Source organism: Corylus avellana, chromosome ca7 (genome assembly GCF_901000735.1).
Source record: "Corylus avellana chromosome ca7, CavTom2PMs-1.0".
NCBI lineage: Eukaryota > Viridiplantae > Streptophyta > Magnoliopsida > Fagales > Betulaceae > Corylus > Corylus avellana.
The window spans coordinates 27,937,161-27,952,177 of NC_081547.1; the positions used below are offsets into that span (position 1 = coordinate 27,937,161).

General features: G+C 35.8%; 1 protein-coding gene across 2 annotated transcripts; it reads left to right on the plus strand.

Moving 5' to 3' along the window:
* The first annotated feature begins 847 nt into the window (after positions 1-847).
* On the plus strand, positions 848-10,230 carry LOC132186259 (BTB/POZ and MATH domain-containing protein 3). 2 transcript variants are annotated; one of them, XM_059600143.1, is made up of 4 exons: positions 848-1,415; positions 4,260-4,608; positions 8,448-8,724; positions 9,699-10,230. In XM_059600143.1, exons 1-4 carry the CDS (start codon positions 1,024-1,026, stop codon positions 9,914-9,916), a joined length of 1,236 nt encoding a protein of 411 aa, XP_059456126.1. In that variant the 5' UTR covers positions 848-1,023; the 3' UTR covers positions 9,917-10,230. The 2 variants fall into 2 exon arrangements, with proteins under 2 accessions (XP_059456126.1, XP_059456127.1); XM_059600144.1 differs by having other exon boundaries at positions 8,448-8,776; positions 9,699-9,790.
* The last annotated feature ends 4,787 nt before the right edge of the window (positions 10,231-15,017 follow it).

The following is a 15,017-nucleotide window of genomic DNA, read 5'->3' on the forward strand; positions in this document are numbered from 1 at the left end:
TTATGGTTTTATTCCTTAATATTTAAGGGCCAAATAAAGGTCGTTGAAAAACATTTAGTGAGTTCTAATAAGGCTTGGCTAGCACCCTAAACAGAAAAGCTTTAAAGTAAAATGTTTTACAGTTTCAAAATGTGTCTAAGCACATTATGGAAATGAATGAATAAATAAGGTAACAGTTCTGATTGAGGGTCCCTGACCGACCTATAAATAAGGCTTGTGTATTCCCTCATTTTGCACGGTATTGCACTGGTAGACATAAGTCAGAAGAACCTCTTTCTTTCTTTATTTTTTATTTGTTAGAGTATCTGATTGCTGCAAGGGGTCTTCTTCACTTTGCTTAAGCAAAGCAATGGCAGAGGTATTTATATAATTAAATTATTTCCGCTGCAATCAATTATATATAGAATAAAACAAACGGCTAACTACATAACAATAAACTCTTATGTACAAACCATATTAACAGAAAAAGAAGCAGTTTGTATATGATATATATACTGTAAAATGTACAAGAAACGATTCACTCAATGCAATATACAGAGAATTCTTCATTTCTTAAAATTTTTGGTAATATATCACATGAATATATTACAAATAAAATAAACCACATTTATATTTTTCTATGAAATTTAAGCTATAGCAATTTGGTTGAAATGATTTTTACACACCGGAAAAAGCCTAAAAAATTCCATCGACGTTACTCATTCATTAGTCCACACTTCACACGTCACTCAACCCTGCGGCCCACGTGGGCAGTGAGGAGTCTAATGAACAGAACCCCGTACCAGAATCCAAGGAATCTAGACCGTCTACAACAGGCCCGTTAAATATAAAAGCCCCTCAAGGCTCAACAGCTCTCGCTTTTGCACCCCCTCTCACCTCACGTTTCCCTCCTCTCCGGCGAAACCCTAATACCCTACGGTTGGCACAATTCTTCGTTCCCCGGCGTGGATTTTGCTACAGAAGAATCCATTCAATTCAAGTGATTCCGAAATTTCCCTTGTATATGTTGCAAATCACGCGGTGATGGCTTCGATCGAGAATTCCAAGCCCAGGGTGGACACGGGCTCGTGCTCGACGTTCGTAAGCGAGACGGTGAACGGGTCGCACCGGTTCACGGTGCAGGGGTATTCGCTGGCCAAGGGGATGGGGATAGGGAAGTACATGACGAGCGACACATTCACGGTGGGCGGGTACGACTGGGCGATCTACTTTTACCCGGACGGTAAAAACCAAGAGGACAACTCGATGTACGTGTCGGTCTTCATCGCGCTGGCGAGCGAGGGCACGGACGTGAGGGCCTTGTTCGAGCTGTCGATGCTGGACCAGAGTGGGAACGGGAACAACAAGGTGCATAGTCATTTTCAACGCGCGCTGGAGAGCGGGCCGTACACGCTCAAGTATAGGGGCAGCATGTGGTAATGGGTATTTTTGATTTGTCTGATTGGTTATTGTTGTTTTTGGTGCATTGCGTTTTGGGCATAGGGTTTTAGAGGGAGGGGATGTGGGATTTGTGAAGGATTAGGGTTCAGTAGCTGAAATTGATTTGGATTAGAGAGGGTTTTATGTTAGTTCGAGAGATTGGTGAATGTGCTCTCATGTGCGTGAAAAATATTTAGGTTATTAATTGTGAAAAACTTTTAACGACTCCAAAACCCCAATTTATGCGGAATTAACAGATATTAATCAATATGCAAACAATTCAAGCACCAAAAATATGTAAAGCAATAAAGCAATTAGACACAAATATTTTGGTGACGAAGAGGAAACTTTTTAGAAAACGATATAAAAGTAAAACCTCTCCGGAGCAGCCAAATCTAGGAAATCACTATCAAAAGATTAACCAAAGATTACCGACACTAGGAACACTTACAACCCTTTGCAAGACTTTCTGTAAGATCAACAAGCCTACAACTCGTCTCATTGCTCACAATCTTCTTCAACGTGATTCTCCTTTACCGAACCCTTCTGATAGACTTCTCAATCAAGCACCATGAAACTAACAATAATCCTCTAAGAGGAATAATCAGGCTCACATAGATTTTCTAAGCATAGCCTCTCGCGAAACGTTGGGTAGAATGTCGTACATCTCTCTCTATAAAGATATATATATAACCCTAGACCTGACACACTTAAAATCACGTTTTGGGGCGTAAAACTTACGGGTTGTCCGGATAGGTTAATGGGCTGTCAAGACAGGGCCTTGCGGAGCAGAAACTGAGTTTCTGGAACTGCTGTCCGGACATAGGGAAGGCCTATCCAGATAGGGCATGTAGTGGGTGAAACCTACATTATGGAAATGCTGTCCAGCCTTGATCAACAGCTCCAATCGATGGGCGTTTGTGGTCTAATTGAGCTGAACTTTGTAGGGATGTTCATGACATGTGAATCCTCATTGTGAACGGTGGAGATTGGATTCTAAGCATTCTATTCCAGTGTTTGAGCCCGTGGACAGTAGCCTCTGTATTTTGGAACCGAATTAAGCCAACAAGATACTAAAAAATTGAATAGTTTTTGAGGTGGATTATGGTATGGGAATGGGAATTCAGTGTGAGGGATGTGTTTGATGTGGAACAAGTGTGATTCAGTATCTCAGTGAGTATATATGTTGTGGTGGTGTAATTGGGAAAATGATGATAACTTATTGTTATTGAATCTATATTTTCTGCCACAATTTTGTGTTTAATTTTCGTGAGTGTTATATTTTGGAGAAGGGTATTTTACAATTTTTCTTTTTCAATAAGTAATCGCAAATTCATTAAAAAAACATAAAGGCTCAATCCAAGTACACAAGAAGTGTAAAAGAGAGAAGCCTAGCAAGTAGCTGAGAAGAGATCTAAAAAAGCATGAAAATTCAAAAACCACAATCTGAGGCAGCAGCCTAAACAAAGAGAGTCTTAAAGAATAAATTCTTTAATTTCACTTAGGTCCTCTCGTTGTCTTCAAAACTACGATTTTTTGTTTTCCTCCCATATATACCACCTTAAACAAGGTGAAATCTTCTTCCAGACTACATCAAGTTGAGATGTAGCCCTAGGCAGACAAAGAGATATACCACCCTTCTAGGCATAACCCAACCAACCCTACACGGCTGAAGATAGTATTTCAAATAGCACTTGCGATTTGACAATGGGGAAGGGTGTGTTACAATGGAAGAAACACCTAATTCCAGTGACTACTTAGGTTGTCTTTTGTGTTGCTTATAATCAATGCACAGAACAATTGTTTTATAAACTTTACATCCATTTATTAAATTCTACCATTTAATGTAATTCTATGTGTTTTTACTTTTTGGTGTATTTTACGTTGGTGAAAATCTGGAAATGTGGCATGTTTAAGAAAGAAAATCAAAGATTAGAACAGTGAAGAAGAGGAAGAGTCATAGACTTTGGTTGATGGAATTGGAGTTCTGAAGACCGCGAATGGACAGTGGAGGAGTTTAAGGATTTTTTCTTCATAACTCTTTACCATTGGACATAGGCCTTTGATCTTTCACCTTTTTATTGATTTTTTTCTTCTTTTAGCTAGGTGTATCTCTTGTGTACTTTATGTGGAATTGGGTTCTGCCTTTTGTGCTTTTTAATAAATGACAATTACTTATTAAAAAGAGAGAGATAGTAATAAGATTTCAGGACGATTGAGATTTGAAAGTCTAGTTATGAAAAAAAGGACATACCCCAAAAATGGAGGACACCTACTCAGAAGTTCTCCAGTTTAGTTATTAGTATATGATATGAATTGAGATAATGGTGGATTTTATCATTTATAGATGTTCTCCTGATATAGTTTTGGTTTATGGTTTACAACTGAATGCTCTTTTGTGACCAGAGATGGAATTAAGATTTTTAAGCGTTCTATGCCAGCATTTATAAAAGATTTAATCGTTCAATTGATGTTACATTACTTACTTTTATTTAATGTCATACTATATCTGTTTATGGATCACTAAATTGTCTAGCTATCAATTGAGGTTATAGCAGACCAATTTTTTGACCTTTTTTTTTTATAAAAAAATTATTATTTGGAATAATCTTATTGATCTGCATGTCTTGGGTTACTCTGTATTAATTTCTGAGGTTTGTGCATGTTTAGATATTAATTTCTAAACATGTCTAAACATGCATAATATCTAAACATGTTTGTGCATGTTTAGATATTATTTCTACACATTGTCCAATTTTGTTTATTTATTTTTGTTGGGGGGAGGGGGGTTGGAAATTTTTGTTGTTTTTACTCATATGGCTGTTGCACATGCATTTCAGGGGTTACAAACGATTTTTTAGAAGAAATCTTTTAGAAGCTTCTGATTATTTAAAGGATGATTGCCTTGTCATGTACTGCAAGGTTGGAGTTGTCAAAAATCATCTTGAGTGCCCAAAACTACGCTCTATTTCTGTACCACCGTCAGACATGGGTCAAGGTTTTAAGGACTTGTTAGAATCGGAAGTTGGTTGTGACGTAGTTTTTCAGGTCGGCAATGAAATGTTCAAAGCTCATAAGTTGATACTTGCTGCGCGTTCTCCTGTATTTAGAGCCCAGTTTTTTGGACTCGTTGGAAATCCTAACGTAGACAAAGTTGTAGTAAAGGATATTGACCCCTTCATTTTCAAGGTAATGCTTTTTGATCATATTGCTTCTTTCTATCACAATGCCTAGGAAGAAAACTGATTTGATCATGTGCACATTCATGAATAGGAAATCTGTTCTTTATTGCCATTTTTTTTTTTACTATATCTCATAATTCTCATATGTAGCTTAAAAGATGCAATATTGTCAATTGAGTAGCCACAAGACTGTCTGATAGGATTTTCTGAAAGAAATGAAAATTTTGTGACCAAGTAGAATTAGCTTAATGCAGACGGGTGGAGACAAATAAGAGAATATGGAGTGGATATATGAGAATATGGAGTCAATCTTAAATCATATTTGTTTGTGTAATTTTTATTTCTAGAATTTGTAAATACCAAGTCTCTAACATTTAGCCATTAAACACGTACAGATGAAGGAAATAATTAGAAAAAATTGTAGTTTTATAGTGTTACCATAAAACTGGGGGGATGATTCCCTTAATCCCCCCATTCTTGGGGAAAGCTTGGCCTTGAGAATTTTTTTATTTGACTTTGGATGTCTCCTCTATAATATGCTTGATTATCATATTGATGCCATCTTTGTATGTTAGCCTCTGGCACGTGCATTGATATACTTACTAAAGAAAAAATGAAATGAAAATAGTTAGTAAGAATTTGTTTTTTTTTTAAATTGCGTTTAATCACCTCCATCAACCACCGCCAAACCATCATTGGAGACCCCACCACTGCACTTTCTCTACTTCTTCACTATTTGAAATTGCCATTCCAGTAAAAATAGGAGACCCACATCAGTGTGAACAGATGTTTAAACACCTCCCTTTCTTTGTTTTCTTATTCGTTGAATTTTGGCATGACATATTGTGTAGAAAAACATTACTAAAAGATTCGAGCATGTTTGATGACACTTATTAAATAGTGTCCAAATAAGTTTTTAAATGTGATCACCCAGAAAATACTTTTCAATTTTTGTTTTCAGAATTACTTTTCAAAACACAGACTTTTTAAAAAACAAAACACTTTTTAGAAACTTCCCATTCGTTCATGTAAGAATGTTTTGAAAACACATGGTTCATTTTTTAAAAAACAAGTGAGAAACACCTTTATTTTTGGTAAGCAATTTTAAGTATTATTAAAAAGCGCAAATGTGCAATCCAAGTACACAAGCTATAGACAAGAGAGACACCTAATTAAAAGAAGAGAAAAGATCTAGAAAAACTTGATAGCTAAAAATATTAAAATCGAAGACAAGAGAAACACCTTTGAAAACAATGTTCAGTCTTTCATGCATAGTTACAAGTAGTGACTGGTCTCCACTTAACCCAAAAAAAAAGAAAAGTGAAGGCTGGCCTTCACAGGGTGGAGGCCCCTTCACCAGAGACGGGCAGGTGGATCTCTTCCCCTCCCCACCTCTCCCACTGATACAGGGTGACCCGCAGCCACCCCTCAACCCCTCCTTATTATTATTTTTTCTTTTGGTTTTTTTGTTGTTTTTTGAGAAAAGGTTATAATTGTACATTTTTACAGGTGCTGTTAAAAAAATTGATTTAATAACGGGAGCAAACTCACGAAGTTCAAAGATAAAAATAAAAACTCATGGATTGATTTAATAAAGGTTCAAAAGTATAGTTTTCCTATGTTTTATTTATGTATTTATTTTTTTGTTTCTTTATGTTTTATTTATTTTTTCAATATTACATCCAAACACTTTTCAGTTTTTTTTTTTTTTTTGGAACACTTTTCAGTTTTTTTTTCTTTTTTCTTTCAAACATAGTTTATCCAAACACTTTTCAAATGTGGCTTCAATAATTTCTTTCTTTATATGTGGACCCCACATAACACTTTTCAGTTTTCATTTTCGAAAACAATTTTCAAAACACAAAATTGAAAGCACTTTTAGAAAATTTATCCAAACACACACTTTGTTTCCTGAACCTTTTGAAATTGCTAGGGATAGATATGCTTATTGGAGATAATACTTATCATGAGACTACATCCGCTAGTAAAGACCAAAGGAAACTCAAACACCTAGATAACATATCTAGGGTCCCTTTTTGGGGGCTTAGGGTTTTTTTTTTTGGGTTTTAGGGTTCTCTTATGGGGGGCTTTTGTGGGCTAGTTTTGGTTTTCCTTTGTATACTTTCTGTATACTTAGGGGCGCCTTACGCATTTTTGATATATACGACATTACTTATCAAAAAAAAAAGGGGGAACTCAAACACCTAGAGTTTACTTGATCTAGATAACTAGGATTATCTTCTAGATCAGTATAGCTGTATTGTATAGAGCTAAGTAGAGTTGTTGTATAAACCAAACTCTTACAAGAGTTCCATTGTAAACTAAACTCTCTCTTTCTATTCTATATATACCAAACACTGCCATACGGATTCAGTAGGCAGAAAGTATACAAAGTGTAATCTTATAATGCTACGGTGGTAAATTATATGGGCTAGTCAAATGGTAAATGCCACTTGAATCCAAGTTTCACTAGAGGAGCGGTGCTAGATTTGCAGTTAGAATCTCTGGCCTTTTTCTTGATCTGTTATTTACGTGGGATTGTCGATGATAAAATGATATGGTCACCTTCAAGGAATTTTGTTTTTTGAGGTTAAAATTTATACCAGGCTTTAGATAACATGGGGATTTTTCATTTCCTTGGAGGAGTATTTGGAAGGTTAAAAGCTACACGAAGAATGACTTTCTTCACATGCACAGCGGCATTGGCAACTCTTTTTCTTGAATCTTAGGAAGTAAATTATAGTAATTGTGAACAGCTGTGTATTTGCGAAGTTACTGGGGAGACAATATATCACCTTCTTCTTCTTCTTCTTCTTCTTCTTCATAGTGATATAGCTAGAGCATTTCGATGGTTTGTGTTTTACCTATTTGGGGTTATTTTGGTTATGCCTAACTGTGGCTGAATTGTTGCTGTGCTGGAAAGGATGTTTCTGTAAGCTCACATTGGAGAAATTTGGAAGGTTATCCCCTTATGTGTTCTATAGTGCATTTGGAGTGAGAGGAACTTTTGAAGGCTTCTAATTGACAATATTGAAACTTTAACTTCTTTTCCTGAGATCTCTTTATGATTGGATGACTGCTACCAATTGTTTTTCATTTTCAAATGTGTAAGAGTTCCTTTTACCTCTTAAATTTTAGGAGTTTGGTTTTTTTTCTTTCTTTTTTCTTTTTTAACAATTTTGGGTGTTCCCTATTGTAGAGAACCATGTACTAGGGTTGCACCTCTTTTAGCACACTTTTTCTAGTACAGAGATTTTTAAAAATAAAATAAAAACTATTGCAGTAACATTAGCATTAGCGGATATTAGGTTTGAGAGAGTACACCAAATGGGTGTTTGGCACTCCATATTAGATAGATTCTTTGATTTCACAAAAGAGCACTACAACCTTTGGTTCATGTTTATGGTAATCTGGGGCACAAATAAGAAAACTACTTGGGACTTGGACCTGTGTGGAAGTAATAGGATCTTGTGCTTATGTACTTGATCTGGTTGGCATTAAACAAGAAAGGTGGGTAGAAAAGAATCTAAAGAATGTTAATTTCTGTGCTTAGAAGATTGGAGATAAATGGATCAATTGAAAAGGGGTAGAAGAAAATTGAGTGAATTGGTAATCTATGTGGTGCTTTGACATTCACTAATAGTGCTCTGCTTTAATAGTTAGAAAATGGTGAAGTAGCTCTGCTGTTTTTTATTTTTGTGGCTTAGGCCCACTTTAGACTGGGTTTCTTTCGTCATGTAGCATATGCTTTCCTGAAAATATCAACCATGGATGTTATACATGTATGCAATGTTTTTGTTTTGGAAAGGTATATTGAGTCAAATGGACCTTTATCTGTTTTTCCAGGCAATGCTTCTGTTTATCTACACAGACAAACTTCCTGATGTAGATGAAGTTGAGAGCACAGTAACTATGTGCTCATCCACGGTCATGGTTCAGCATCTGTTGGCTGCTGCTGACCTATATAATCTGGATCGACTGAAATTGTTATGTGAATCAGAATTGTGTACGGCAATCAGTATCGACACAGTGGCAACGATCCTTGCCCTAGCTGAGCAACATCACTGTCCACAGCTCAAGGCCATTTGTTTAAAGTTCACAGCAAATCCAGAAAACTTGGGAGGTGCGTATTACTCGTAGGAATGCTGTGCAAAGTCCGGGGTTATGTCCTTCAAGTATGGTTCTGCTTAATCAGAGTATTCTCCATGCTTGTTCATGCATACCTAACACGTCAAACATTTTACAATGGTTTAGGTCTATGATGGTTTTTCTTTCTCGGAAAGTGAGTACTATGGAAGTACACATATTTTATTATGAGTAATGCTAAAAATCACACTTATTATCCTGCTATGCTGACGTGGCATATCAATACCCTTGGATAAGCCATTGTTAGAAAAAATCAAGGGTGGACTGGCACTGCGACGTCAGCATAGTGGGATAATAATGGAGTTTCCATTATTTCTCTTTTATTTTGGCTAAATGCCAATATATATATATATATTTATATATATAAGGCAGTTTTCAGGGCAGACTTTTCTTGAAAGAAGTTTGTGTTTCTTTAAATGACTGACTTCCCTTCCCTTGTAGTGTGTTTGTATCCCGTGTACTAGGGCATTGCCTTCGTCTCTTTCTTTAAATAATTTCTTTGAAGCTCTTGGATACCATGGAGCTCTTTAGTTGGAAAATATTTCTTTTTTTTTTTAAACTTCATTCGTTGAGCAATGATATAAAAATAAAGCTTACAGATTGGTCTCATTCGCTGCACACCTAACGGGCAGAGGTTGTGTTGCACACATCTTGATATAAGAGTTCTTGCGGCATTTTGGATGACAGTTTTGTAAATTTATTTATATGAAAAGAATTTTCCTTATTTAGATGCATGATTTGATGTTATCTTAAACAAATTGTTGCAGTGGCCATCCCTTTCTTGCCTGGTTCATCAAAATTTTAAGGTTTCAGTATACATAATCTTTTCCGAAACCACACATGTTACACATTCTTATGTGAGGGGAAATTCCATTGTTTTGCACATACTTGCTATTCTCCCTGTGCTGTATGTTGATGTATTTAACTAATAAAATTCTTTAATGTTTGCAGCGGTAATGAAGTCGGAAGCATTCAAGCATTTGGAGGAGAGCTGCCCCTCTTTGTTGTCAGAGCTGCTGGCAACAGTTGCATCGATGGATGAGAACTCAAATTCTCTGTTGAGTAGGAAGAGGAGCAGCAGCAGTTTACTCGGTCTAGATCTAGCAGCAGATGGGGCTGAAGCAGAATCGGCGAATCCTAACGGCAGGCGCATGAGGAGGCGATTGTAGTCCGTGTAGGTTGCTTTAGGTGCCTTTAGAACCGGTAAACCTTGAAGTTGTCACATAAGCGGAACCCTAGTTATGCATAACATTCTAGTCACTCATCATGTTCCTTTGAGTTAGTCAGCCCCTGTATAAAGTTTCTACGTTCTTTCCTAAAGGTGAAATTTGTCTTCAACTTGCACGTCTTCAAGTGAATTAGTTTGGATGCCTTTGGAATTACATGTAAATCAAAATGGCTTCCATGTGTTTTTATGTAGAATGTGAAGGTGTAAATTATTTACTAATGAAAATGCAAAACAGGATACCAATCCATTCTCTTTTGGGCTTCTTTTTTTCTCGAAGGAGTAATGCTAGATGATATACCTACATTTTACCCTCATCTCACTTGACTAATGTTGCAATGCCCATCAGTTTGGACAGAAATTTTCTCCAAACTAATCTGCCAAATGTCTATAAACAATTCAAAGGCACATTAAATTTAGTCTAGGTTAATAAATTGTTATTAATGACGTTATAATTTAATGTGTCTTTTAAATGTTTATATACTTGACATTATTTCAAATGGAACAGGATCCTCTCCAAATGAATTGGAAAATATTCAGTTAGTTATAGTGAATGAGTATTTTTGTCTTTTCACTGGTTTTCTCTAGACTGATTTGGAGATATATATATATATATATATATATATATATATATATAATACTCCGATTTATTTCTGGATGATAATATATGTCATTTTGGGGCCCTTTTGATATAAGAGTTATAACAAACCATTTATTACAACCAGCCCAACTTATTACAAATGTGAAATGGCTATCAATGATCTGCAGCCAAAAAAAAAATGACATGGATCTTTGCAGCCCGAACTGTGATTTGGGCATGGATATTTGGTGCTTACCGTGCTTTAGTTTAGTAGGGTGCTTCCCAAGTCTATTGCAATTGGAAATTAGAAAAGCTCAGCACAGTTTTAAACTTTTAATGATGAGGGCCATATCTCATTTCATCGAGTAATGCTATATGTTACTCTTGTGTCCCTCCAAGAATGATGTAGCTCTTAAAATTATCATTGGACTTGTGATTGATCATTATTGAATTTGTATCAAATGATGATTTTAAAAGTCACAACATTTTTGGAGGGATACTAGAGTGACACAATAAATAATAATGACTTCTAGAATTACTCAATTTCATCCCAAACGAAAATGATGAGGAATTTAACTAAAAGATATGGCAATTTCATAAAATCTTTCTCGGTTGAGTTGTTCGAAAAATGACACGAGTTTTCTTCTTATATAGAGAGGAAAAAGAATATGCTATATATATGTGTGTGTGGTGCATGACAATTGACAAGGAAGAGATCATGCAAGAGGGCACGATAACTCGTACAATAGAATGAATAATGAAACATGCATCTACTTACTCTTAAAAAAATTATAACAATAACTAAAGACTCTTACTAACAAAATTCAATTATTTTCAAACAACCAGCAATTAGAGTTATGGTTCCCTAATCTTGAAAGAGAATCTCAAGAGTTGCAAATCCCCGCTTTTTTTCTTCTTCTTCTGTTTTTCAGCCAATTACATTAACATTAGCTTTAAATTAATGTATTAATATTAATTTAAGAGGGATGATAGAAACCCAATTATTTTGCTCAACAAAAGTTCAACTTTTGCCTTCTTTTGTAATTTAAAAAAAAAAAAAAAAAATTGAAAAAATGTCTGAAGCAATAATATCTATTTTTGGTCCTTCTTTTTTTTTTTTTTGGTATTTTTTAAAAAATAAAAAATGGTATTTTTCTTCATAATAATGCAATTTTCTTAAAGAAATTTCATTTTTCATTTTTTTAATTACAAAAGAAGACAAAAATTGGACTTTTGTTGGGCATTTAGCGTTTCTCTTAATTTAATACATTAACATTTCGATCAGGAAATGGCTCCTCTCCCTTCAAGTTTATTTTTTATTTTTTATTTTTCAAGGAAAATTAAGAATTAGATGCCATAACCCAATCTAACAGTACTGGAGCTGAAACAACATCTTAATTAATATAAAAAATACTAATTAGTTCACAATTCATCAGCCCGAAGAAACATGCAGAAGAGTTGGGCTTTGAGATCAGGAGATCACATAGGAAGCTGAAAGATTATTGATGCAGAAAGTAGAGCTACGACTTAATTAGTTGTGAAGTGAAGAAGTATCATTAAAGATAGTGTAAGCAGAAGAAGAGTTTGAATCATCAGGGCCAGAGAAAGGCACCCATTGCAAACTTTCGCTTGTAAGCCAAGTCACCATTTGTAGACAACCCATATTCCGCAAGAAGCCGATCCAGCTTCCACTCGGGCATGTCCAGGTACTCCCTCTTGCTGTACCTTGGGTAGTGAAGGGGCATCTGAAAGAAGCTAAAACCTTGCTTTTTTTGGCTTTCCATCTTTTTTTCTTTTCTGTTTTCTGTATATTGTTGTTAATTAATTTCCTTGGAGATGAGTTTAATTTATAGCCTCAAATAGTGAAGGCTGCAGGCTGAAGAAGGCATGCGATTGCGAGCGAGGGGTCTGACATTGGCGGAGCCAGGATGCATGTTGACCAAAAAATAAAATTAATTAAAAAATAATTAAATATAAAAAATGATTTATTGGTCTCCTTTTGCACGCTGCATTTTTTTTTCTTGCACGCATGTTAGCATGTACCTGCTTTGTCTTCTTCACTTTATAATTTTATAAAGATTTTTTGGTCTCCTTGGCTTTGTAAGTTGCACTCGTTGTACCTTTTTATTTTTTATTTTACTTTTGGTATCCGTATTGTGCTTTCTCTTGCACGCATACCTTATCTTATTCCATAGTTTAAGAAAGCTATTGGGAACTATCATCTTCAACCTTTGGTTTTTCTGCAACTGCAACTGCAACTGCATCATCTTCAGACTTCAACCTTTAGTACGTAAGGGGGCATTTGCCCTCAAGAGTTGCTGAGAGGGGCATACCAGTTGTTGATAGGGGGCATAAGAAAAAATTGTACCTAAATAGGGAGAATTTTTAGGGGTTGAAGGGGGGCATATGCCCCCTAAAACCCCCCTTGGCTCCGCCTCCGCGGCACTCACAAGGATGGGTTGGTTTACCTTCTCTTGGAAAAAGTAAAGCTGTTATTTTAGTGTGTGTGAGTGGGAGAAAGATCCTGGCCGGACGTACGTATGAACCAAACCAAAGGCTTTGTTGTGTGCTTTCCTAACTCATCGTACGTATTTCCCACTATAGAAACAATGAAGCTCATAAAAAATAAAAAAAAAATAAAAAAAATTGGGAGATGAGGATCACATTTTGCTAAACAAGTGGTACGCCTATGAACCAGAAAAACCACCATTGAAGCTCGATCACCTACACAACCAAGGGGCAAGGGACCTATCAAATGATTGCAATCAGCAACAACAAGGGACCCCATCAGATGATTGTAGCCCAAATAAAAATCACCAGAGGGTCCATTGAAAATGATGAGGAATTTAACCGAAACATATGGCAATTTCACAAAATCTTTCTCGATCGGTTGGGTTGTTCGAGAAATGAAACGAGTTTTCTTCTTATATAGAAAGGAAAAAGAATATGCTATATATATATATGCTGGTTGTTACAACTTACATGAGCAGAGACGTGCACGGTGGCGGTGCATGACAAGAAAAAGATGCAACGGGGCACGATAACTTGTACAATAGAATCAATAATGAACATGCATCTACCTACTCTTAACAAAATTATAACAATAACTAAAGACTCTTACTAACAAAATTCAATTATTTTCAAACAACCAGCAATAATTAGAGTTATGGTCCCCTAATCTTGAAAGAGAATCTCAAGAGTTTGCAAATCCCCGCTTTTCTTCTTCTGTTTTTCAGCCAATTACATTAACATTAACGTTAAATTAATGTATTTTGAATTATATATGTTGCAATTTGTAGGCCTTAATTTGTTTTTTTTTTTTTTTTTTTAAGAGATCGATCCTGAAATGGCTCTTCAAGGAAAATTAAGAATCAGATGCCATAACTTAATCTTGACAGTTGATTAAACTACAGTATATATGCTGTTATTTTAATAACAGCATGTAAGCCAGATCTATCTAACAGTACTGCAGTTGAAACAACACCTTAATTAATATAAACATACTAATTAGTTCACTATTCATCAGCCCGAATAAACATGCAGAAGACTTGGGCTTTGAGATCAGGAGATCACATAGGAAGCTGAAAGATTATTGATGCAGAAAGTAGAGCTACTACTTGATTCGTTATATAACTTTCTTGTTGGGAAGTGACGAAGTATCATTAAAGATAGTGTAAGCAGAAGAAGAGTTTGAATCATCAGGCCAGAGAAAGGCACCCATTGCAAACTTTCGCTTGTAAGCCAAGTCACCATTTGTAGACAAACCATAGTCCGCAAGAAGCCGATCCAGCTTCCACTCGGGCATGTCCAGGTACTCCCTCTTGCTGTACCTTGGGTAGTGAAGGGGCATCTGAAAGAAGCTAAAACCTTGTTTTTTTCGGCTTTCCATCTTTTTTTGCCTTTGGTTTTCTGTATATTGTTGTTAATTTCCTTGGAGATGAGTTTAATTTATAGCCTGAAAGAGTGAAGGCTGAAGGCTGAAGGCATGCGATTGCGAGCGAGGGGTCACAAGGATGGGTTGGTTTACCTTCTCTTGGAAAAAGTTAAGCTGTTCTTTTAGCGTGTGTGTGTGCGCGCGCGAGTGGGAGAAAGATCCTGGCCAGACGTATGAACCAAAGGCTTTGATGTGTGCTTTGCTAACTCTTAAACTCATCGTACGAATTTCCCAATGACCAGTACTCAATGAAGACCAACTTCGTTGCCGCTCCAATGCTAACCCCAAAATACTATTTTTCTTGTCTTTGAGTTGTGGAAAGAATTAGTTGAGTTGAAATAGTGTTTGAATATTAATTTAAATGATTAAATAATTTAAACTTTATTTTTTTTATCTGTTTAAATTTTTAGAATAAATAGTCATTTATATCATATCAGGGTAAATGAGTACTTTTGAAAAAAGTGGTGATTTAACATAAGTTACGTACAGATAAGAGATGGCCTTAGTTAGTTCCATGTGCACACTATAAAA

What these genes read in the sequence shown, in the direction of transcription:
- LOC132186259 (XM_059600143.1), top strand. Translation starts at nt 1,024, where the DNA reads ATGGCTTCGATCGAGAATTCCAAGCCCAGGGTGGACACGGGCTCGTGC. An exon ending in TTGACCCCTTCATTTTCAAG is followed by an intron (nt 4,609 to 8,447) that starts GTAATGCTTTTT and finishes CTGTTTTTCCAG; the next exon opens with GCAATGCTTCTGTTTATCTA. An exon ending in AAATCCAGAAAACTTGGGAG is followed by an intron (nt 8,725 to 9,698) that starts GTGCGTATTACT and finishes TAATGTTTGCAG; the next exon opens with CGGTAATGAAGTCGGAAGCA.